The sequence below is a fragment of the Physeter macrocephalus genome, chromosome 7 (genome assembly GCF_002837175.3).
Source record: "Physeter macrocephalus isolate SW-GA chromosome 7, ASM283717v5, whole genome shotgun sequence".
In the NCBI taxonomy this organism is placed as follows: Eukaryota; Metazoa; Chordata; class Mammalia; order Artiodactyla; family Physeteridae; genus Physeter; species Physeter macrocephalus.
The window spans coordinates 124,639,620-124,665,434 of record NC_041220.1 but is presented as its reverse complement, the minus strand read 5'-3'; the positions used below and the strand labels follow the sequence as shown (position 1 = coordinate 124,665,434).

Here is a 25,815-nt window from a genome sequence, read left to right as displayed (position 1 = left end):
ATTTTACCAAATCGAGAAAGCCAAAATATACTTAGAAATTTATCTCCTCCATCTGTGTTTTTATGTCAGTGTTTTTCAAATTGGATTGCAACCCATTGGTGAGTTGTGAAATTAACTTTATTGGGTCAAAACTAGTATTTTTTCAAAAGTGAAGTAAAATAGACAGTATGGAATACATTGTACAGAGGAAGGGTAGTATTATTTTTTAAAAATTTACATGTTAGTTTTATAAGTGTGTTTCTGTGTACACTTGACCTTTGGACAACATGGGGGTAAATGCACACAGAATTTATAGTTGGCCCTCCACATCTGTGGTTCTTCCACACTGGTGCGTTCAACCGACCAGGATGGTGTAATGAAAATACCTGCATTTAAGTGGACCCACACAGTTCAAACCGTGTTGTCAGCTGTATAGATGTGAATATGCTAGGCTGAGATGCAAAATGTATTTCTTGGCTGAGGAAAAAAAAATTGAAAGCCGTATTTATTATAGTTAGAGTTCCCGATGGGGTGATTGCTCACTATTAATAGCAAGGCTTTAAACTCACAGTCCTGATTCTTGTTTTGAATTTTCAAAGCTGTAAGTCCTTTAATAATCTTCCTAGGCCTGCATCCAAGCAGGCTTTTTTCCCCAAGCCCAGCGCATTTACTTGGGTTTCCATCCCTTTCTTTTCCAGTCCTTTGAATGCTGCTGAATTGATTGATACAATTTTATTTTTCCTCCAGATTGGTACTGCAAAGAGGAACTGACTGGCATGGGTAGATCTCTTGCATTGGAAAGCGTGTACTCAGATGGTTTCCTTCTGCAATAGTCGATAAAGGCTAAATACATGCCAAAGTGGAGTGAAAAGTTGGACTATATATGCATAAATACCAAATCCTCAAGTTTATTACCAAAAACACACCTTAATATTTGGTCTGTCTTCCAGGTTGCCTGAAATAGCCAAATAGCAGTCTCCCTGTCTCTTTGGTGTACTTGTTTTTGGTTTGTTAAGGATTATCGTCCTGATTTCAGTGATCTCTGTAGCATTTTCTGCCTCCAAGTTAACGTTAAACAACAGGTCTTCGAAGTTTTGCCATTACCTGTGACTTTTCAGAACCTCTTTTCTTTGTCTGTAACATGAGGGGCTAGTTGTAATTCCTGTAAGTTTTAACATTTGACTGTTGCCTGGACTTGGGTTTTCTGTTGTTCTAATTTAAGTCATTTATATGCCTTGAAACATTGTTTTGGTGGTTATTTTTCCTCCTGACAATGTTCATCAAAATACCGTATGCTAACACATGTATATGGAATCTAAGAAAAAAAAAAAAAAGGTCATGAAGAACCTAGGGGTAAGACGGGAATAAAGACACAGACCTACTAGAGAATGGACTTGAGGACACGGGGAGGGGGAAGGGTAAGCTGGGACGAAGTGAGAGAGCGGCATGGACATGTATACACTACCAAATGTAAAATAGATAGCTAGTGGGAAGCAGCCGCATAGCACAGGGAGATCAGCTCGGTGCTTTGTGACCACCCAGAGGGGTGGGAGGGAGGGAGACGCAAGAGGGAAGAGATATGGGGACATATGTATATGTATAACTGATTCACTTTATTATAAAGCAGAAACTAACACACCATTGTAAAGCAATTATACTCTAATAAAGAGGTGTAAAAAATTAAATTAAATTAAAAAAAAGTTTGTCCACCTCCCAGTGAAGGGAAGCGTTCTTCTATAGAACAGCCACAGGCAGGTTTGGAGGTCTTGCAGGCAAGACTCAGTGCTTCTCATTTTAAGACCACTTGCCAGTGGCTGCAGAAGTTTGAAACATGTTAAGTATGGTGTTCAAGCCTTGTCCGAATTTAAATGTTGAGCGATTTAACCCTTTCATGTTGGCTTCTGTGCTGTGGATTTAGGCTCTTCGGCTAAAAATAGATTAAGTTAGATGTAAAATATGTAAATATCTTATGTTGGGTAAATTAATATTTTAAATTATCTCAATCATTGGGCATAAGGCTTTGGAGAAAAAAATTTTTCCAGAAGAGAAATAATAGTTTATTTTAGTATCTTGATTATTGATTATTGTACTAATCCTTTTTCAATGTGATCATTACTACTCAGGGTGAAAAGTTTGGACCATTTGCTGGAGAGAGGAGAATGCCTGAAGACTTGGATGAAAATATGGATTACAGGTTGATGTGGGAGGTGAGGATGTGATTGTTGTTTTAAATATTTAAAATATGTTTTTCTTTGTACTATTTAAGGCATGTATAAAGCTAAGTTAATAGATATTGATTCCAGTTGACAAAGCATTGAAATGTTTGAATTTTAAGGAACCTGAATACCTTGAAAGTTTAGCATTAAAATACTGTTAAAATGTCTAACTAGCCAGTTCTCCTATAACTCTGAAGTTTATATACTTCATCATTAAAAAAGAAGTTATCCATGAATAAGGATGTTTGGATTTCAAAAAAAGCATATTCTTTTTATGGATTTAGAATTTGATTTCTGTCAATGAAATTATACTTTAACTTTTATTTCCCAATTGCAGTGCTAATTGCCCAGAAACATTTCTTTGTTTCTTTTTTTTAACACCTTTATTGGAGTGTAATTGCTGTACAATGGTGTGTTAGTTGCTGCTGTGCAACTTGAATCAGCTCTATGTATACATATATCCCCATATCCCCTCCCTCTTGCGTCTCCCTCCCACCCTCCCTATCCCACCCCTCTAGGTGGTCACAAAGCACCGAGCTGGTCTCCCACACAGAAACATTTCTGAGCTCTGTGTTGGAATGAAAATCCCAGCTTAAAATGTACGTTACCTTTAAAAACATATAAAGAGCTATAACACTGTAGATAGTCTTTTTTTTTTTTTTTTTTTTCCCGGTACGCGGGCCTCTCACTGTTGTGGCCTCTCCCGTTGCGGAGCACAGGCTCCGGACGCGCAGGCTCAGCGGCCATGGCTCACGGGCCCAGCCGCTCTGCGGCATGTGGGATCTTCCCGGACCGGGGCACGAGCCCGTGTCCCCTGCATCGGCAGGCGGACTCTCAACCACTGCGCCACCAGGGAAGCCCCTTGAATTATATTCTTAAAGCCCATTTTTATTATTTTAGCTTTGGAGGTGCCAGGATTCAGAAGGTGCACAGAGAAAGGGGGTTGACTGGTCTTACCACAGTTTTCTCCTCTTGGAAACTTTTGAGCCTTCTCAAAGGGAGATAATGAGCCTTCCCTCCTCTGTGGGTAAATTGGGACCGGTTATTTAAGTCATTTCTAATATGCCCCATAGCTCCAGAGCGAACTACCTGCTGCTCTCAAATGTGTGGTCCTTCTCCTCAAGCCAGTGGTTACCTATGTTACGGTTATGGAGCATAAGCCAGGTACTGGGGGTAGTGTGTGGAAAATGATGCCTGCGAGAGAGCACATGGCATAGCTCTTTCTCAGTTTATATTTGCGCTTGTGGTGCCAGCAGTCCTGGTGGACAAGGCCAAGGGCCCCTAGGTGGCCATTTAACACCAAAGAACTTGGAGGTACCAGTGAGGATTGCACCTATTGGTGTGTGTGAGCCCCTGTTAGTTTGGGACGGGGTATAGAGGCACCTGAGGGTTTCACTGGGGAGCACTGTCATCGTCTGTTGCATCCTCCCCCCTCCCTCCAGAGGTCCAGCTTGGCACTCACTGATGCCCACTGGTTCAGAGCATTAAAGAGCACCTCAGCCTCGTTCTGTGTCGGCCACCAGGATTTGAGATTGGGGTCTGAAGAGACTCAGTCTCCTCTGTCCTTAAGCCTTCTTGATACTTCAGATTTTTACTTTTATTTTAAAATAAACTGCATTAGCAGAAGAATTCTGGATTTCTCAGGCCTCAGGCCAGTTATAGAGCTTGAGCTTGGAAACCAGTGCTCCACTGTAAATGCTTCCCATTGATAATTTGATGGAACGTGCCCAGTTGTTTGTATCGTAGTCTATTCTTCCCTTAGTTAGAAGTCTTTTTGCGTACTTTTTCCCAGGTGGTTTGGAGCTTGAGATACCTTTCCTTCCACTGTCCACCTGCTCAGAGTTGCTCTAAGACCAAAATCCATTCATGTAATGTTGCTAAAACTCTCAACAACCCTTTGTTTTTAAATCTCCAACATCTTCTCTTTCTATAATATTTTCTTCGGTATTTCAAACCACAGTTCAAATACCACCTCTGCAGGCACTGGCTCTTATTCTAGCCCATACCTTTAAGTTTTGGTACCTGTAGATTGCAGCACAGATTGTACATTTTCATCGCCACCTGCTCAGCCTATTATTCAAGTATTCCAAAGGGGCTGTTGATGAATCCAGTGTTTTCTTGAACGTTCCAAATGGCTCCGCTGTGTTGGCAGTGCCTCTTCCCTTCTTTTCCCAGAGCATCCTCTTGCGTTGTCTGCAAGAGGTTTTTGTGTGGAAACTGGCCTGGTAAGTTCTCAGAACTTGGCCTTTTTAGTTTCGTGCTGTTGTGGTCAGAAAAGATGCTTGAGATAATTTCTATACTCTTAAATTTGTTGAGGCTTGTTTTGTGCCCGAGTATGTCATCAGTCCTAGAGAGTGTTCCATGTGTACTTGAAAAGAATATGTATTCTGTTTCTTTTTGGATGTAATGTCACGAAAAAATTAAATCTAACTGTTCTGTTGTATCATTTAGGATCTCTGTTGCCTTATTAATTCTTTGTCCGGAAGCTCTGTCCATCTATGTGAGTGGGGTGTTAAAGTCTCCTACTATTGTATTCCTGTTGATTTCTCCCTGTATGTCTGTTAGTGTTTGTTTTATGTATTTGGGTGCTGAGTGTAAAATCCTTTTATTGATCCTTTTATCATTATATAGTGTCCTTCCTTTCTTTATGGCCTTTGTTTTAAAGGCTATTTTGTCTGATAGGAGTATTGCTACCCCTGCTTTCTTGTTATTTCCGGTAGCATGAAATATCTTTTTCCCTCCCCTCACTTTCAATCTGTGTGTGTCCTTTGCCCTAAAGTGGGTCTCTTGTAGGCAGCATATTGTGTAAGCTCTTGTTTTTTTATCCACTTTTGTATATCTATCTATCAAATATCTCTTGTATTTTATCTTGTTTTTTTTATCCAATCAAAAGACACAGAGTCTGCCACTCTGTGTCTTTTGATTGGAGCATTTAGTCCATTGACATTTAAAGTAATTATTGATAGATAGTTATTTATTGCCATTTTAAACCTTGTTTTCCTGTTGATTTTATATTTCTTCTTTGTCCCTTTTTCTTTTTGTTTTTCCTTTTGTGGTTTGATGATTTTCTTTTGTATTATACTTATGTTCTCTTCTTTTTGGTTTTTGTGAATCTATTTTATGTTTTTGATTTGTGGTTACCCTGTTTTTCAAGTATGTTTAACCCCTTCCTATCTCTACTTGCCTTAGACTGGTGGTCATATAGGCTCAAATATATTCTAGGGAAAAAAAGAAAAAAGTCTACATTTTCTCACTCTCCTCCCCCACATTTTATGATTTTGATGTCCTTTTTTTTTTTTTTCTTCCCGGACCGGGGCACGAACCTGTGTCCCCTGCATCGGCAGGCGGGCTCTCAAGCGCTGCGCCACCAGGGAAGCCCCGATGTCCTTTTTTACATATTCACTTTCGTCCTTTTGCTGTTCACTGTGGTTGTCATCACTTTCACAGAAATTTTTTAATTTCTTTTTTTAATCTGTGTACTAGCTTATTTAAGTGATTTATTTTCCAATTGTGATTTTCTCTTTCCTATAGGTTTTTCTTCTCTGTTTAGAGAAGACCTTTCACTATTTCCTTTAGGATAGGTTTAGTATCGCTGTATTCTTTCCTTTATTTTTTTTTTTATTTTTAAAAATATATTTATTATTTGGCTGCGCCGGGTCTTAGTTGCGGCACGTGGGATCTTCACTGCCTCATGTGTGATCTTTGTTGTGGCATGCAGGATCTTGAGTTGCGGCACACGGGATCTTCATTGCGGCAGGTGGGATCTAGTTCCCTGACCAGGGATCAAACCCGGGCCCCCTGCATTGGGAGCGCGGAGTCTTAACCACTGTGCCACCAGGGAAGTCCTGCTGTATTCTTTTGGTTTTTGCTTGTCTGAGAAATTCTTTATATCTCCTTCTATTCTAAATGATGATCTTACTGGGTAGAGTATCCTAGGTTGCAGATTTTTCCCTTTCAGGACTTTGACTGTATCTTGCCAGTCCATTCTGGCCTGCAGCATTTCTGTAGAGAAATCAGCTAATAGCCTCTGGGGGTTCCTTTGTAATTAACTCTTTGTTTTTCTCTTGCTGCCTTTAGAGTCCTCTCTTTATCTTTAACCTTCGCCATTTTTATTATAACATGTCTTGGTGTAGGTCTGTTTGGGTTTGCCTTGTTTGGGACCCTCTATGCTTCCTGTACCTGGATATCTGTTTCCTTCTTCAGGTTTGGGAAGTTTTCAGCCATAATTTCTTCAAATACATTTTTGATGCCCTTTTCTCTTTTTTCCCCTTCTGGATCTCTATTTTGCATAGATTGGCATACGTTATATTATCCCATAAGTCTCTTATATTGCTTTCTTTTTTTTTTTTTCTTTAAATTTGGCTTTCTTTCTGCTGTCCTGATTGGGTGATTTCTGTTATTCTATCTTCCAGGTCACTTATTCATTCTTCGGCATTATTCATTCTGCTATTCATTGCCTTTAGCTCAGTTTCTGTCTCTGCAAGTGACTCTTCTAATTTTTCTTGGCTCCTCTTTATAGTTTATAGTTCCTTTTTCCAGTACTCTGCATTTCCGTCAATGGCCTTTCTTAATTCCTTCAGTATTTTCATTATGTCCTTTTGGAAATCGGTGTCTGTTAGACTGAAGAGGCCTGTTTCATTGTTTGTTCCTTCAGGGGAATTATCTTGGTCTTTTAACTGGGAGTGGTTCCTCTGTTTTTTTCATTTTACTTATATGTTTCTCTTACTCTGTGAGTTTAGGAGAAACAGTTACCTCCTGTGGTCCTGGAGGGCTATTTATATGTCTGGGCATCCCCCTGTAGCTTGTGTGGGTTAATATATTTGGCCCAAGGGCTGTTCTTAGCGTGGATGCCTGTTGCCTCTTTCCTCAGTGTGTGCTGGTTGATACCCCCCTTGATGGGGGAGTGCAGATGCGTGGCTGGTTTTCAGTCCGGGGTTGGGGGAGGTGGGTGGGGGGTGGTGGTGGAGGCTCGGGCGTGCCCCTGGAGCACACGATGGGAGCCGAGGCGGCTCCCGGACACTCCTGGAGTCTGCAAGGGCGGTGGCGGGGGGCTCGTAACCACTGCTGGCATCTGGGCGGGCAGCAGTGGTGGCTCACGACTGCCCCCGGAGCCCGGGTCGGCAGTGTCCTGCCCGCCGCAAGCACGCGTACGGGGAGAAAGGCTGCAATCCGGGTTCATCCTCTCCCCTCCTGCACCCTCCAAACCACGGCGACTGGCTGATAAGGTGACCCAGGCTTCCTCCGCATACACCCTTCGTTGCAGTCACACTGGATTCCCCGCCCCCGCGGCTGTTTCCACACAGCCATCCCCTGTCCTCTCCCCAGTTCTGATCTCCGAAGCCCGAGTTTCAGCACCCAGCCCCAGCCAGCACGTGCTAGGCTGGGGGGTGCAGGACTGCGGCACTGACCGTCTGTGCAGTTCTCCCTCTGCTCTGGCTGCTGCAGACCGGCTGCTGAAGTTCTCCTCCGAGGGTCTGATGCTCCCCTTCTGTCCCGGCCGATCTCCCTGCCAGTGAGGGGGCTTCCCAAGGTGAAGGAACCTTCCTCTTTCACAGCTCCCTCCCAAGGGTGCAGGTCCTGTCCTGATTCCTTTCTTGCTTGCTTTCTTTTTTTTTTTTTTTTTTTTTCCTACCCAATTACATGGAGATTTTCTTGCCCTTTCAGCAGTCTGAGGTCTTCTGCGTGTGTTGAGTTAGATATTCTGTGGGAATTGTTCCACATGTAGACGTATCTTTGATGTATTTGTGGGAGAAGCTGAGCTTCACGTCCTACTACACCACCATCTGGATCACTGCCTATACTCCGCTCCTTGAATCTTTCCCTTTGTACCAGAAGTGTACAGAGTGGGTGCTTGATACTCTGCTTCTTAAATCTTGGTCTTTGTGGCAAGAGTTGGGCCTGCAGAGGAGTTCTGAATATATTTGTCCATCAGCCATCGTACGGAGAATTGTGGCCTGACTCACAGGTTCAGTTTGCAGCATCTCAAGAGAGCATGGGAGAGAGAGACAGGTCTGCAGTCTGCTGTGGAAGGCACACCCTGAGTCTGATGGCGGGTCTGCTTAATGCACAGCAGGGGCTGGGCATGGAAAGGAGTGACTGTCAGGGTCTTAACAATTAGATAAAGAGAAGGAACCGTGAAGGAGAGAAACCCAAAGTATTTTTACTCTAATTTCTCTCTCTCATGGAGGAAAAAGTGAGGACACATGGAAAGGGGGAGTAATAGTTCTTTGCTGAGAATATATATATGTAGAATTAGCCTTTCTCTTTTCTCATACTGAGAAATGATGGGGCTCTTTGGAATTCTTTACAAAACAGAAATAGGCAGGGTAAGTGAAACATGATAGAAAGAGGAAGGATACCAGGGTCAGACAATCTTTTTAGTCTGATTTCGCCCTGAGGATCCAGTAAAGCTTTTGCTGTCTTGGAGTTTATGTTTCAGCAGGGAAAGATAGACATAAAACACCTTTAATGAGTAATATAAAGAAAGATAGTGATATGGGTATAAAGAAAATAAAACAGGGCAAGAAAACTTATCTCAGATAAGAACTTGAACACATTGATATTACTGCTGAGAGCAGCCAGAAAAGACATATGAAACATAAAAGTGATTTGTGTAAGGCCATCAAAGAGCTGTTAAAGCAGAGTACTAGAGTACTGTGGTTCCAGAGAGGAGAAAACTTTGAACAGATGAATCAATAATCTATAGCCTTTTTTTTTTCTTGAGGAAGTGGTCAGAGCTTTGCTGATTCTGGATATGGGCAAGAGGCTGAAAATTTGACCTCAGCCCAAGTAGAGGTTAGTGTTTGAGCACAGAGAAACAGGTGGAGCTTTTGGCAGTCTTGAGAAGTTGGAGTGACAATATTGGAGACCCAAAGGAACTCAAAAACATTGCTGTCTCCTACTCGAGACATTTGCGGAATTATGAAGCTGCATGACAGGCTGCTGTAAAGTTAAACCACATACTTCTAAAAGGCAGAGTGTTCTACAGGCTCATGTTGCTGTGGAGGGCCTCTCAGTGCACATCATACTTTTCATTTGGAAGCACTGTAGGGTGGTGCTGTAGGAATAAGATCGACTGAGGCCCGCCGAAGCCTGCCACAGCTGCAGCCAGCTTTGAGTCAGCTCACTGCTTGATTAGCTTACAGTGAACAGATTCCACTCTGCCTGGCAGAGGTTGGGGTGAGCCTACTCTGGAGAAATATAATATCTGGGTCCTCTAAAGTTCTTTTACTACACAGTGTCCAGCATTTAATAGAAAATGACTAGATGCTAAGAGATAGGACCATGTGACTAAAACCATGAGAAAAGCTGGACAACGGAAACTGACATAGGATTCAGATATTGATTGGAGTTAGCTGATGAGGACTCTAAAATGAACATGATTGATAGGTTCTAGCAAATGGAAGAAAAAAAATGAAACAGACAGATGAAAAGATGGAGAATATTATTAAAAAATTGGGAGGTATAAATGCCAAATGGAGATTCTAGACAAGAAAAATATATGAACTGAAATTGAGAGCTCAGTGTTTGAATTAGATATTAGACATGACACAGCAAAAGACAGGATTAGTGAAGAGGAAAAGAAGTCAATAGAAAATATTGAAAATGAAGCACAGAGACTAAAAATAAATATGTGAGACAGTGAATACATCTAATGTATCTGTAATGTTAGGATCATTTAGCATTTGAAGGAGAAGAGGGAGAAAATGGGGAAGAAGCAAATTCGATGCAGTAATGGCTGAGAATTTTCCAGAACTGTTAAAAAACATTACCTGATGAATTGAAGAAGCTCTGTGAGCCTCAAGCAGCACTCCTGTAAAGAAAGCCACACTCAGGTATATCTTAGTACAGCTATGGAAAACCAAGACAATCTTTAAAGCAGGCAGAAAAAAAAGAGACAATAACTTCAAAAATGAAACAATAAGACTGATAGCTGCCTTTCAACAGAAAAGGTAAAAAAAAAAAGTAGTAAAGATAGTCAACAGCTGAAATATATCTTTAAGGTAATAGAAAATAGTTGCCAATCTAGAATTCTATACCCAGCAAAAATATTTTAAAATGAAGGTATAGTTCTCTGGTCCTCTTCAAATGTGATCATCTCCCTGTGTGACTGTGCTTTGGATTTGTTTCACAGCATTAGCGTCAACCGTGTCTTCACTCACTCTTCAAATTTGGAAACGAAGACTATGTCCAGATCCCAGCCAGAGGAAAAATTTGCTACTCTGGATTCTCTGAAGGGAGGGAAAGAACAATAGGAAGCATTTAGATACACAGATATTGTATAAATTGAAATTGACAGACTTTACAAACAACCAGTGAGGAAATTTTCAAATATAACAAAAGTGTTAACAAACTCTGCAAACTTTTCAAGGGAGATCATAATTGATCTCCCAAATCCCAAATTTAGGGGCAATGTTTGCTGACCATGTGCAGATGACTCCCTGGCTTGGGGATGAGAATGAAGAGATGCTGAATTATTTTCTCAACTGAAGTGGCAGAATTTGAAAATATTAAATCATATTACAGAACATGTTTTAATTTTGCTAAAAATCCTTGCTTTAAAATAAGCTTCTTTGCAACTCATTTTATCTCAATAAGAGTGGCGACCCATCTTCAATGTTGACTGAAATCAAATGGGAATCTGGGAAGGATCTGATGAAATGTTTATGTCAGACACAAAATAAAGCTGTCTTGAAGAGGTAGCATGAAAAAAATCTCAGACATTCTTCACCTTGTTCACTGATGATATGGATGCAGGTGCATGCAAATTAAGAGAGTTCATCAAAGATGATATTTGGCCATATCTATTGAACCTATTGATGATAAAGAAGGAGAAGGAGAAGCAGCTGATGTTCATAATGATGAAGGAGACTTGCTACATGTTGATGATGAAGAGGATGAAGGTGAAAGAGAAGATGAAGATAGTGATGATGTGGAAGAAAAAGAAAGGTTGAAGAGGAAAATGACTAAAAGAATACTAATAGACTCCAACGTTCCTTTTATTTAAAAATATTTTATATTCTCTTGAGCAAGTTGCCATCTCCAGTTTTTTCCCTCTTATGCTTAGTTCTCTTGTCCTAATGAGGTTTCTTCATTTTTTTGTCTCATATAATAAAGAGATTGCCCACTTATTTTGCGGGAGACTATCTTGAGCAAAATACAATGGGGAAAAATCTCTACACATTTCTTTTTTTTTTTAAGATTTTTTTTTTAAATGTGGACCATTTTTAAAGTCTTTATTGAATTTGTTACAATATTGCTTCTGTTTTATGTTCCGGTTTTTGGCCACGAGGCATGTGGGATCTTAGCTCCCAGATCCCTGGTTGAACCCATACCCCCTGCATTGGAAGGTGAAGTCTTAACCACTGGACCTCCAGGGAAGTCCCTCTGCACATTTCTGATTCAAGTTCCTTTTTATCCCTTCTTGTCTCAAAAAATGTGAAAGTAGTGATGTGGAGTTAACACATCACCATGCACTATGGGGAAGAAGAAAATTTTCTCCCTTTGTTCTACCAGAAGCTGGAGGGTGTTCATCTTCCTTGTGCTTAAAATTCTTGATTTTTACTTCTTTAAAGTGCTCAGAGGTTACATTGTGACTCTTTGTAATATGGGCATTTAACATCACCATGTACATGCACTTTGTTAAAAAACATCTGATAAAATGGAATTATATTGAGGGAGGAAAGGAGGGGTTTGAGATGTTAGGGCATTTGAGAGTTGGTAGGAGAGGAGAGAGAGAATGGGGCAGAAACAAATTTGGAAAGATAATGGCATTAAAGTGTGTATTTTGACAACATAAATTTCAGACCTTACAAATTTGTTTAATAAGTTGTACTGTTAAAAAAAATTAAAGATGCTTTCAGACAAGCAAAACCCAGCAGACCTGCACCAAAAGAAATACTAAAGTAAAGGTAGCTCTTCCGGGAGAAGAAAAATGAATCCTCATGGAAACTCAGAAATTCAGAACAGGGCGAAGATCAACAAAGGGTAAATATATGGGTGAGTAAACATAAATATTGATGGTACTAAACAATTATAGTAATGATTCGTGAGTTTAAGAACATACACAATTTATATAATGGTAGAACAATTTGAAAGGCAGGAGGGAAGCAAATGGAATTAAAGCGTTTCGAGGTTCTAGCATTATCAGGTAAATTTATCTAACTAAATTATCTAAAATAATAGTAGAAGATTGTTGTAACAAGTTAAGAAAAGGAAAATGAGATAATTTATAAGATAATTTTATTAATGAAAAAAAACAGGCGAGAAGTGAGGAAAAAAGAACTGGGTCATATAGAAAGTAAATACCAAAATTGTATCTATAAATCCAACTGGATTAATATTTATATAAAATTTAAATGGGTTAAGTGCTTCCATTAAAACACTGTTATTAATGGATTGGATCCCCGAACCAAGAAATGTCCCTTAACAGGAAATTTTAAAATATAAAGACAAAGAAAGCCTGAAAATAGCAGATGGAAAAAGATATATTGTGCCAGTACAAATGGAAAGAAATCAGGTGTAACCTTACTAGTATTTGACAAAGTGGACTTTAAGGAAAAGGCATTACTAAAAATAAAGATGGTCCATACATTAGACGATGTACATGTTCCAAATGTGAAAGCAATCCAGATGGAAGACTTAGCACATCTTTCTCAACTGCTGATAAGAGTAAGCAGGAAGATAAAACTGGAAAGGATAGAAAGATAATCTGATCAATATAATTAACATACATTGTCTAATTGACAAATATAGAACACTGTACCCAATGATAGTTGATCAAATAATGCACATGGAACACTTACCAAAATTAACCATGTGCTGAGTCATAAAGCACAAGTCAATTGATTTCAAAAGGTGCAATCTCATTAAAAATTCTAGCAAGTTTTTATTTTTATCTTTTGGTAGAAACTGATTCTAAAATATATGTGAAAATCCGAGGGGTCGTGAATTACCAAGGCAGCCTTAAAGTGAAAGAACAGAACTGGAGGACTTATCAAACATCAAGGCATATTATAAAGGAATTATAATTTAATACTGTTATACTGGCGCAAGGATAGACAAAAAGACATTACTTTGGACAAAAATGTCATTAACAACATGTTGGGAAGAGGATGGCATTTTCAATAATAGTGTCAAGTCAAAATAATTTTCTTATGGAAAAAAGTACTTTATCCCTAACTCACATCATGTATAAAAAGGTCAGTTTAATACAATTATAAATGTAAATATGTCAGGCAAAAACAGTAAACCTTTAGAGGAAAATGTTGAATACCATAATCTTAGGTTAGGTGGAGGTTTCTTAAATAAAATAATAAACACTGTGAAGGGCAAAATGATAAATTGGAGAACAGTAAATACCATAAAGGGAATGAAAAAGCAGATAACTGAGGGGGAGAAGATATTGGTAATGTATTTGTCTCAAAAAGGATTTGTATCCAGAATATATTAAAAACTACAAATCGATTAAAAAAAAAATGGGCCAAACACTTGAACGGGCACTTCACACAAGAAGATATCTAAATGGCCAGTTAATGTGAAAAGATGGTCATCTTCATGAGTCATCTTGGAAATGCAAACCAAAAGCACAGTGAAGTGCCATGATATAGTCACCAGAATGACTAAAATTGAAAAGACAGATAATGTCAAATATTTACAAGAATTATCTGAAACTCTCATATGCGAATGCTGGGTTTTTAAATCAGTACAGGCACTTTGGAAAACTGGAGCTGAGTATATGCATATGATGCTATAACAGCAATTCCATTAGACATATTCCTAGTAGAAATGCGTTCATATATTTACTAAAAGATTTGTACAAGAACTTTCATAGCAACACCATGAGAAGTTGTCTCAAACTGTACAAATGCATATTCATGAAATGGAAGATTATAAAGCTTTATGATAGTGAACGTATTACAACTATGCTTAGCAACATGGGTGAATCTCAGAAACATAACACTGAGTGGAAGAAGCTGGAGACAAATGAATTCATATTGTATGATTGTGTTTATATAAAGTTCAAAACCAGGTAAAGGTAATTTATAAATCAGGGTTGTGGTTACCTTGTTGGGAGGATAGTGACTGGAAGTAGGGACCTGGGCAGACTCCTGGGGTGCTGTTTCTTGATCTGTGTGCTAGTTTGTGAGTTTGGTGTGTTTACTTTGTGAGAATTCATTGAGCTGTGCACTTACAGTTTCTCTTTTTGTTGTTGTTGTTGTAATTGTATTATACTTCCACAAAAAGCTTACCTAAAAAAATGGAACAGAACAGTGGGATAAAATGCCTTGGCCATGAGTTTCTACTTTAGCGATCTAGCTGGGCTGTCAGGTTGTACCAAGACCTACACAACGAGGGTGCAGCCACATGAAGAAGATCTGGATAAGAGCCCAGGGAGTAGCAGAGGTGGCAACGAATTTCAAAGGACAAAAACAAAGCCAGGGAAGCTAGTGGTTAGTGGATGATGGGCCAGTGGTAGGGCATGGCATTAGAGAGGTAGTTATAGGTCAGATTATGAGGTTTATTACAGCAGCAGTAGGAAGTCACAGAAAAGATTTAGTTAGGAGAATGATGTGATTCTGTTCATGCTTTGAGAAGAGCAGTGTGTCTGCTGTGTGGAGAACAGGCTTGAGGGAGCAGACACACCAGGCAGGAGTCTGTTGCTATAGTGGAGGAGTGATCTGATGGTGACCTGGACTTGGGCCTTAGCAGCGGATTTGGTGAGAAGCGCTCGGCTTCTGGTTGTATGTCATTGGAGATTGGGGGTAACTAACACCGATAGGGCTTACTCTGATGAATTGTGTGTTGCAAGAGAAGAGTCCAGAATGCCTTTTAAATGTTTGGCTTGTGCCATATGGGTGGAAGTTGGTGACATTTCTGAGACAGGACAGCATTTCTGAGGTAGGACAGTTGGAGAGTTAGAGTGAAGGGGCTGGAGGATGGTGTCGTCTACTACATTGTAAACTTTCAAAGACAGTGCATTGTCTTATTAATCTTTACTCGTCAGGTCTTAGCAGAGTATCTGGAACATAAATATAGTTAGCTAGAAGTTTGATTCGTTTTGTAGTCAGTATTTCATCATTCACATTCAGTGAACATATTGAATAAGTGTATAAGTTATTTTCACCATTGGCCTTCTTAGAAAATATGTAATTTAAGGGTTAAAAAAACCACTGTTGATCCCTTGGCATTTTACTACCTTGGGTTTGCCTACTTTGTAGACATTTTTTTTTCTTTTGTCATGAATATGGTGATTTGACTGAAATACAGCTTTTAAAGAAGCCGATTGGTTGGATATTAAACTGGACACTTTATTTAGACGTTTTTCTCTTTCTTTGCAGTTATTTTGTGATTACAGCTGTTCTGCTGTTTGGGAATTTGATTCAGCACCAGGTTTCCAATGTGTTTTAGTTTTTGAAAGAAATGTTTTCAATTGTTTAAAATCTGTTATTTTTCTTTATTGTTTATGGAAGTCCTTTTAGGTGTTTGGAACAAGAAAGTTTCTTTACCAAATGTTTTTCTTTTGTGGATGATAACATTTTGTTTTAGATTCCAAATGGAACCACTTAGTGTAGACGTTAGTGGAAAAATACCACCTAAGAAGCCTTGTAGAATGCTGGGAATCCTAGAGCAGATGTCTTGGTACATTCTTCCTGACACTAGTCCTCTAGTTTGGGATAAATCAGAGTGATTCAATGTTACATGTCTTCCAGAAGTTCTGCATTTGTTTTGTGGTGGCAGTTTGTCTGCTTATCACAAGATGGCTCCTCCTGAGTATGTCAGCCAACTTCTGGCCATTCAGCCAAACCTGAGGTGTGATTAGAAGAACGTTGGGAATCCAGGCTGAGTAGTTTGGTTAAAAAGAAACAAACAAACAAACAATATTTGTATTGTTGGAGTACTTTCATCATCCTTGTGATTCTGATCACAACTTAACAGCCCCATAATAGAAATTTTATGGAATAGATGCATTTGACTACAAACAGCAGCAGCTCCAATTCATTTAAATAAAAAGGACAATATGTTAAATAAGAGGAAATTCAGTAGTCTAGCAGGCTTCAGGGATGGTTGGTTAGTTAGCTTAATGGTGTCACCCAAGTTCTTTCTACCTCTCCACTTTGCCGACCTTGGTAGTGGCTTATATATATATATATATATATATATATATATATATATATATATATATATATATATATTTAAAAATATTATTTATTTATTTTAAATTATTTGCTGCATTTGGTCTTTGTTGCTTCACGTGGGCTTTCTGTAGTTGTGGCTAGCGGGGGCTACTCTTTGTTGCTTTGCGCGGGCTTTCTCATTGCGATGCCTTCTCTTGTTGCGGAGCATAGGCTCTAGGTGTGTGGGCTTTAGTAGTTGTGGCTCGTAGGCTCTAGGGCACAGGCTCAGTAGTTGCGGCACATGGGCTTAGTTGCTCTGTGGCACGTGGGATCTTCCCAGACCAGGGCTGGAACCCGTGTCCCCTGCATTGGCAGGCAGATTCTTAACCACTGCGCCACCAGGGAAGTCCTTGGTAGTAGCTTAATCCTCAAGCTGGTGGAAGGTACCAGGCAAGTTTCAGACAAGGTAGTGTCCGTAAAGAGCGAGGACACCTTTTCAAGAACCATCTTCTTGTAACACCTCTTCCCTAAGATGCCACATCTGATTCCTGAACTGGCAAAGGGAATGGCATTTTTCTTACCCAGTCAGGCATAACCTGGTGCTGGGGTAGGTGAGCTTTTCCTTAGACTTCATAGGGGAGGGTGGACATCAGAACAAGTTTAGTCTTCTTTGAGGAAGGAGGATGGGCAGGGTGTATACTGAGAGGCAGTGTCCCCCATGAAAATGACTGCATTGGTTATTTGTTTTGAATATTTTATGTACCCATCAATATCTTGTGTAAAATTAAATTTTAAAGTGCCATGTTTCTCTAAATAGTTTTCTGAAGGTGTTAAGTTCTTACACTGAAAGTTCAGTTAATGCTTTAGGACTAGTTTCAGAGAAAAGATTTCAGATACCTAGAGAGATCTCTGAGCAATGATTGTATGCATTTTTGGAAGTAAAACCTCTAGCAGTGCAGGAAATTTTAGTGGGGATTGGTATAAGTTTTGGTGTTTATTGCATAAAAAAATAAGAGTTTCATGAAGTTAGTGGTAATCAGTTTTCCTATATTTTTAGATTTCTAATTATATAACAGAAAAAGAAGACATTTAGCAAAATAAGAAAAAATTAACTTAAAGTACAGTGCTAGGAGGATTACAGTAACTGGTCTTTATTACATCTAGCCCTATAATAATTAATAATTCTATTTTCTTTACATTGAGAACTTAAAAAAATGAGGGCCAAGGGGGGGAAAATCTAAGTAACTTACTTGCAGTCAAATCTTTCATATCTCTTTTAAAAGAGCACTTTTTTTAATTAAAAAAATTTTTTTAACATCTTTATTGGAGTATAATTGCTTTACAATGGTGTGTTAGTTTCTGCTTTATAACAAAGTGAATCAGCTATACATATACATATATCCCCATATCTCCTCCCTCTTGCATCTCCCTCCCACCATCCGTATCCCACCCCTCTAGGTGGTCACAAAGCACCGAGCTGATCTCCCTGTGCTATGCGGCTACTTCCCACTAGCTATCCATTTTACATTTGGTAGTGTATATATGTCCACGCCACTCTCTCACTTCGTCCCAGCTTCCCCTTCCCCCTCCCTGTGTCCTCAAGTCTGTTCTCTACATCTGCGTCTTTATTCCTGTCCTGCCCCTAGGTTTTTCAGAACCATTTTTTTTTTTTAGATTCCATATATATGCATTAGCATATGGTATTCGTTTTTCTGTTTATGACTTACTTCACTCCGTATGACAGACTCTAGGTCCATCCGCCTCACTACAAATAACTCAACTTCATTTCTTTTTATGGCTGAGTAATATTCCATTGTATATATGTGCCACATCTTTATCCATTCATCTGTCGATGGACGCTTAGGTTGCTTCCATGTCCTGGCTATTGTAAATAGAGCTGCAATGAACATTGTGGTACATGACTCTTTCTGAGTTTAAAAGAGCACTTTAAAATAACCTTATTTAACCTTAAGTGTACAGACCTCCACTGTCTAGTATTATAGCAGCTACCTACATGTGGCTATGAGCACCTGAAATCTGGCTAGTATGACTGAGGAAACTGAATTTTAATTTTTATTTAATTTTATTTATTAAAATTTAATTAAAAAAACTAAAGCAGTGTAAAATATTTTTCTGTTAAATATGGTTTTATTCTTTGGTAGGATAACATTTTACTTTTCCATTACATCATGTGAGATATTGTTGTATTATAGGTGAGTGTCAGCCATGTGCATTGTTTTCAGTATTTTATAGAAACATGCCATTGACTTAGTACATGTCAGTGGAGTGATTCAAATGATTTTTCTGAAGATAAATCAAATGATTTTTTCTGTACACCTGTGTCACATTGTAATGTGTATTTGAATATTTTACTCAGACAGAATGAGTTGCAATGATACCTTTATAATTAGTAATTATATAGAAGTATTATATGTGTCTTTATATATAGTGTTTTTATGTATATTTTTATATATTATAACATGGTTATTTTAATTACTATGTCATTATATGAGCTTTCTAATATAAAAATGAAGTACGGAAAAATAGTATATAAAGTAAACAACTGATGCAGAATTGAGTGGATTGCAGAAGCTAGCACCACAACCAGAACAATAAAGGATAAAATGAGAATGGAAGAACATATGCCACAGATTTCACAATAATGGCAATTGTGTTTTCTGCAGCTGAGTAAAACAAAATCTATTTTTAAAAATGTTAAATTAAAAGTAATAAAGATTACAGTATGAAGAGAGATTTTCAGCAGATACAGAGTAAATTTGATAAGTTTCCTTTCACAATTCAAAGAAGTATGAAATTGGTTGCCAAAGATCAGAAGTAAATGTACAATTAGAGAATTGCATATGATTTCAGCAGTAACTGAGAGTGTAATTTTGGCCATCTTGGTTCTTGCTCCAAGGAAAAAACCCTTTTAAGTTGGAGAGAGTACAGGAGAAATTATTTTAGTTATTGAAAATTATGAGGAAAAAACATAAACTGAAAGATCAAATAATTGTAGAGTGCGTGGCTGTTCTAATAATAAAGATCAATTGAGCCAAAGTTTGAAACATTGCAAGTCTGTTTCTTTGGCTTTAGATGAGTCATGTGACACGAGACACCACAGAATTAATACTTTCTGCATAGTTTGTTTCAGAGGACTTACAAATTGACAAAGAACTGTCAATACATGGCCTAAATAAATGAACTTTTAGTGTAGATTTTTTTTAAAAAGTTTGTGTGGTATGGAAGGTAAAAAAATCAAGATTTATGGAATATTTTAAAAGAGAGACTACTGTTTCCCTAATTCTCTTTCTATAATATTGCTTAATTCTATTTCATGATACATATTGAAAATATTTGCATTCAGTTCTCTGAGTAGACTCTATGAAAAGTGTTATGGATTCAGTTGTTAAGTTCATTCATTTATGTGTGAATGATTTTAATCATTGCCAGTTTATGGAACTATTAAAAGTAGTAGAAGACAATGAATTGAATGATCTTTGCCAATAATCAATGGCTCAGTTGTGGAAGAGTTTTACAAGGATCACTGTACTGCTAACTCCAAGATTTTCTTGAAAGAGGAATGCTTGTCAAATGCTCAATAAAGACGAAAAAAAATTCAATATGATTTACATTTTCTTACCAGTATCACACTGCATTAGGTAATTGAAGCTCCAAGGAAAGGAAAAGAGTTTTGTAACTTAGCTCATTTTTGAAGTTAAAACTTTTAATAATACAAATTAATAAAAATGTCTTTATACATTTTTAAAAATGAAGAAATATGTAGATGATTTTAATTGTACATTACATCCCTAGTACTTGTTTATCTTATAACTGGAAGATATATGTATTGTACCTTTTGACCACCTTCCTCCAGTTTCCCCTCCTGCCCATTTTGTTTTCTTATTGTTGACTTTTAAGAGTTATTTTTATCTATTAGATACCAGCAAAGATTTTCTCCCTCTGTTTGTGGTTGTCTTTCATTCTTCTCATGTATCTTTTGCTGAGCAGAATTTTAAATTTTAATGAAGTCAAAATTATCTAACTTTCCTTTCATGGATTGGTGCTTTTGGTATTGTAGCTGAAAAAGCCATCACCAAATCTAAGGTCCGTCTAGGTTTTCTTCCATGTTATCTTCTAGGAGTTTCATAGTTTTGCATTTTACATTTAGGTCTATTATGCATTTGGAGAAGTTAATTTTGCAAGTTTTAAGGTCTATATCTGGTTTATTTTTTGTGCATGGGTGTCCAGTTTTTCCAGCACCATTTGTTGAACAGACTGTCTTTTCTACATCGAATTGCTTTTACTCCTTTGTTAACCAGCTTATTTTTTTATTGAAAGTTCTTGCAGATTGCTTTTTAATCAAGCGGTGACTTCAGTGAGCTTGTTTCTTAGGGAATTATAGTAAAGCACAGAAATGAAAGTCTACAGAAGTTAGCTGCTCAAAAATTGTATTATTCTCTCTGGAATTGTTAGTTACCATATGGACGCATAGTATTTATTTATTAGGGATTTCAAATATAACTGAGTGACTTAATTGACATCCAATCTGAAAACAAGGTGGTTAGTTTTGTTTTTTTTAAATAATCAGAAACTGGTTACTTATTTTATTCTTCTTTCGTCTTTGTCACGTGGCCAGAAATTTTTGCATACCACATTTTATTATTTCCTGGGCAGTAAACATGAAGTTGGTCTAAAGTTAATGTCGTTTTAATTGAAATTGTTCTTTAAACAGCCTGGAGTGAAAAATTGGTACCAGCAGTGGAAAAGCAACTGAATTGGTAAATCGGAAAGTTATCCCAGAAACAGAATGTGGTTATCACAGCAGCTGGCCACGTAAATGATTGCTAGGTTAAACAAATGTTATGTTGTGACTTCACTGGCAATTCCAACTTGAAAGATGTGGTACATGAAAGTAACCATGGTCAGAAGTATGGGTGATTGAGGCAGAAACTGTTTGCTACTTGTAAAGGTCACTTGTGTTTCAGGAACAGAGTCTTCTGTTTATTCGGTGACCTAAAAAATAAAGCTGAACTTGCTTCATGTTCTCTTACGAACCTACTTTGACTCAAAGTTAACATTGGAGTCATTTTCAGCAGGCTACTCTTTATTTTTCTCAGGAAAATAAATGTTTTTTTCTGTTTATAATAAATTGTATGCGGTATTTCTCAGATGATTTTCTTTCTGGATAGGTCTTCATGACAACTATTTTGAGTTTTGCAAGAGAATGTCCTATAAGAGTTTGTTTTGTTTTGTTTTTAAGGATTCCTCTGAACTTGACTGCTCCCACATGGCATTGTAAGTTTCTGTCAGCATTTTACTAAAGTTACATAAAGCAGGATACTTCCTAGTTACTATAGCAATAGAGAATGAAGGCGGCTTTTATTTTTCTAAGTTTTTGCATGCATTCCTTCATGTCCTGGGGATTCTAGACTTGTAGTAAATAGAATCCTTGAATTTTTCATCAAATGTATCTCCAATAAATAACACTTACAAAAATTAATCTTATCCTGGAATATATATCAGACCTGGAATTTATTTTGTAGTCTTAAGTGTTTTCAACTCTTTTCACTCTGTGAGGTCTGTATGTTTTTGACCTTGTTTCTCTTCAGCTGTTTGGCTATACAGTTCTGCTATAAGGTGACATGCATGTTCTTAAAAATCAGTGTGCTATAAAAAACTGTTCAATTAAAAACCATAAGGCTTATGAGAAAAATAGGGTCAGGAGCATGATATGCAAAAACTTTGTCAGTGACACATAAAATAAAAGATAGGAATCTAATAAAAATGGTAGCATAGTTTTACACATGTTAAATAGTTAAGGAATACATAAATAACTGGATAAATAGGTCAATTTACCTTTAAAAAGACCTGAAGTTTGCTTGTGGATGTGTACATCAGAAGGTTTGCACCTTGTGAGTTCTTATGAAGTGGTGGAAAGAGGGTTGTCTGGAATTGGATAGAAGGTTGGAACACCTGAAGTGGATGGGTGTGTCTCATAGCACATATGGTAAACTGAAGAAGGTGGTAGATATTTGAGATGGAGGTGTTTTGTGTATTTCTGTGGCTCATTTCAACTGGGTGCAGCTTTCTTTATTCACCTAGGGTTTCTGGGAGACAAAATTGTGAACAAGCGAATGCAAAATGTGTTATGCTCAAATTGTTCCCTAATATATTAGTCACTTTGGAACCAATTGACATTTTCTTTCTTTCTTTTTTGAGTTTAATTGACATATAATATTAGTTTCAGGTGTACAAAATAATTATTTGCTCTTTGTATATACTGTGAAATGATCACCATGGTAAGTCTAGTTTTCCTTAGTCACCATACAAAGTTACAAAATGTGCAATACAACATTACTGACTCTAGTCATCATGCTGTACATTACATCCCCATGACTGACTTATTTTATGACTGGAATTTTGTACCTCTTGACTTTCTTCACCATTTGCCCACCCTCCAACCCCACCTCTGGCAACCATCAATCTGTTCTCTGACTCTTTGAGTGTTGTTTTTAAGATTCCACATGTAAGTGAGATCATATGGTGTTTGTCTTTCTGACTTATTTAACTTAGAATTAATCCCTCAAGGTCCATCCATGTTGTCATAATGGTAAGATTTTTTCTTTTTAATGGCTGAGTAGTATTCCATTGTGTGTGTGTGCGTGCGTGCGCGCACGCATGTGAGAGAGAGAGAGAGAATCAGTGGACACTTAGGTTGTCTCCATGTCTTGACTATTGTGAATAATGCTCCAATGAACATAGGAGCACATATATCATTTTGGTTTAGTGTTTTTGTTTTCTTTGGATAAATACCCAGAAGTGGAATTGCTGAATCTATGGTAGTTCTATTTTTCAGTTTTTTGAGGAGACTCCATACTGTTTTCCGTAGTGGCTGCACCAATTTACATTCCCACCAACACTGCACAAGGGTTCCTTTTTCTCCACATCCATGCCAGCATTTGTCATCTCGTCTTTTTGATGCTGTCCATTCTAACACCTATGAGGTGATATCTCATTGTGGTTCTGATTTGCATTTTCTTGATGATTAATGGTGTAGAGCATCTTTTCACATATCTGTTGGCCATGTGTATGTCTTCTTTGGAAACCTGTTTATTCATATCCTCTGCCCATTTTTAAATTGTGTTGTTTGTATTTTTGTTACTGAGTTGTATGAGTTCATACAACTCCTTATATTTTGGATATTAACTCCTTATCAGATATATGATTTGCAAATACCTTCTCCCTTTCAGAGGTTGTATTTTTATTTTGTTGCTGGTTTCCTTCACTGTGCAGAAGCTTTTTAGTTTGATATAATTCCATTTATTTATTTTATTTTATTTATTTAATTTTTTTGCGATATGCGTGCCTCTCACTGTTGTGGCCTCTCCCGTTGCAGAGCACAGGCTCCGGACGCACAGGCTCAGCGGCCATGGCTCACGGGCCCAGCCGCTCTGCGGCATGTGGGACCCTCCCAGACCGGGGCACGAACCCGTGTCCCCTGCATCGGCAGGCGGACTCTCAACCACTGCACCACCAGGGAAGCCCCCATTTGTTTATTTTTGCTTTTGTTGCCATTGCTTTTGGAGTCAGATCCAAAAAATATCTCTAACACCTATGTCAAGGTAACACCTGTGTTTTCTTCTAGGAGTTTTATGGTTTCTGGTCTTAACATTCACATCTTTAATCCATTTTGAGTTACTTTCTGTGTATGGTGTAAGGTAGTTGCCCAGGTTCATTCTTGTGCATGTGGCTGTTCAGTTTCCCCAGCACCACTTATTGAAGAGGCTGTCCTTTCCCCATGTGTATTCTTGTCTCCTTTGTCATATTAATTGACCAAATCTGTGGGTTTACTTCTGGACTCTGTTCTGTTCCACTGATTTATGTTTTTGTTTTTATGCCAATAGCATACTGTTTTGATTACTATATCTTTGTAATATAGTTTAAAATCAGGGAGCATGATGCCTCCAGTTTTGTCCTTCTTAAGATTGCTTTGGCTATTTGGAATCTTTTGTGGTTCCATACAGATTTTATTATCTGTTTCTGTGAGGAATGCCATTGGAATTTTGATAAGGATTGCATTGAATCTATTTATTGCTTTGGGGAGTATGGACATTTTAACAATATTAATTCTTCCAATTCATGAGTGTGGAATATCTTTCCATTTATTTGTGTCTCTGATTTATTTCATCAATGTCTTATAGTTTCCAGTGTACAGGTCTTTTACCTCCTTGATTAAATTTATTCTTGAGTATTTTATTCTTTTCGTTGCAATTGTAAATGGGATTCTTTTCTTAATTTCTCTTTCTGATAGTTTGTTGTTAATGTATGAAAATATAACAGATAATGTATATTGATTTTGTACCCTACAGCTCTACTGAATTTATTTATTTTAACACTTGTTGTGGGGTCTTTAGGCTTTTCTATATATAAAGTTCTGTCATCCACAAATAGTGACAGTTTTACTTTTTCCTTTCAAATTTGGATGTCTTATTTCCTGCCTAATTGCTGTGGCTGGGACTTTCAATACTATGTTGAATAAAAGTGGTGAGAATGGGCCTGCTTGTCTTGTTCTTTCTTCTTTTTTTCTTGGTTTTTGCAGTACGCGGGCCTCTCACTGTTGTGGCCTCTCCCGTTGCGGAGCACAGGCTCCGGACGCGCAGGCTCAGCGGCTATGGCTCACAGGCCTAGCCACTTCTCGGCATGTGGGATCTTCCCGGACTGGGGCACAAACCCGTGTCCCCTGCATCGGCAGGCGGACTCTCAACCACTGTGCCACCGGGGAAGCCCGCTTGTCTTGTTCTTGATCTTGAAGGAAAAGCTCTCAGCTTTTCTCCTTTGAGTATGATGTCAGCTGTGGACTTCTCATATGTGACCTGTATTATGTTTTGGTATGTTCTGTTTATACCCAATTTTTGAGAGTTTTTATCATAAATGAGTGTTGAATTATGTCAAATGTTTTTTCTGCATCTTTTGAGGTAATTATATGATTTTTATCCTTTATTTTGTTAGTGTTATGTATCACATTGATTGATTTGTGGATGTTGAATCATCCCTGCATCCCTGGAATAAGTTCCACTTGATCATGGTATATGACCCTTTGAATGTGTTGTTGAACTTGGTTTGTTAATATTTTGTTGAGGATTTTTGCATTTATATTCATCAGAGATATTGGCCTGTAATTTTCTTTTCTTGTGGCATCCTTGTCTGGTTTTGGCATCAGTGTAATGCTGGCCTCATAAAATAAGTTTGGAAGAATTCCTTCCTCTTTAATTTTTTGGAAGAATTTGAGAAGGATTGGTATTTTTTGAATGTTTGGTAGAATTCATCAGTGAAGGCTTCTGATCCCTGGCTGTTGTTTGTTGGGAAGCTTTTTTTTTTTTTTTTTTTGCCATGGGATCCTAGCTCCCTGACCAGGGATAGAACCTGCCCTGCCCCCCCCCCCCCCCCCCCCCCCCCCCCCCCCCCCCCCCCCCCCCCCCCCCCCCCCCCCCCCCCCCCCCCGC

General features: G+C 38.2%; 1 protein-coding gene and 1 pseudogene across 2 annotated transcripts in view; both read left to right on the top strand.

Moving 5' to 3' along the window:
- Positions 1 to 25,815, top strand: part of PRDM5 (PR/SET domain 5) — a 210,935-nt gene that overhangs the window by 15,132 nt on the left and 169,988 nt on the right. For both annotated transcript variants that reach the window (XM_024119485.2, XM_024119486.3), the window contains exon 2: positions 2,103 to 2,186. In XM_024119485.2, coding sequence (XP_023975253.1) covers positions 2,103 to 2,186 — 84 coding nt within the window. The remainder of the gene's footprint in view (positions 1 to 2,102; positions 2,187 to 25,815) is intronic.
- Positions 10,481 to 11,202, top strand: LOC112063766 (protein SET-like; annotated as a pseudogene).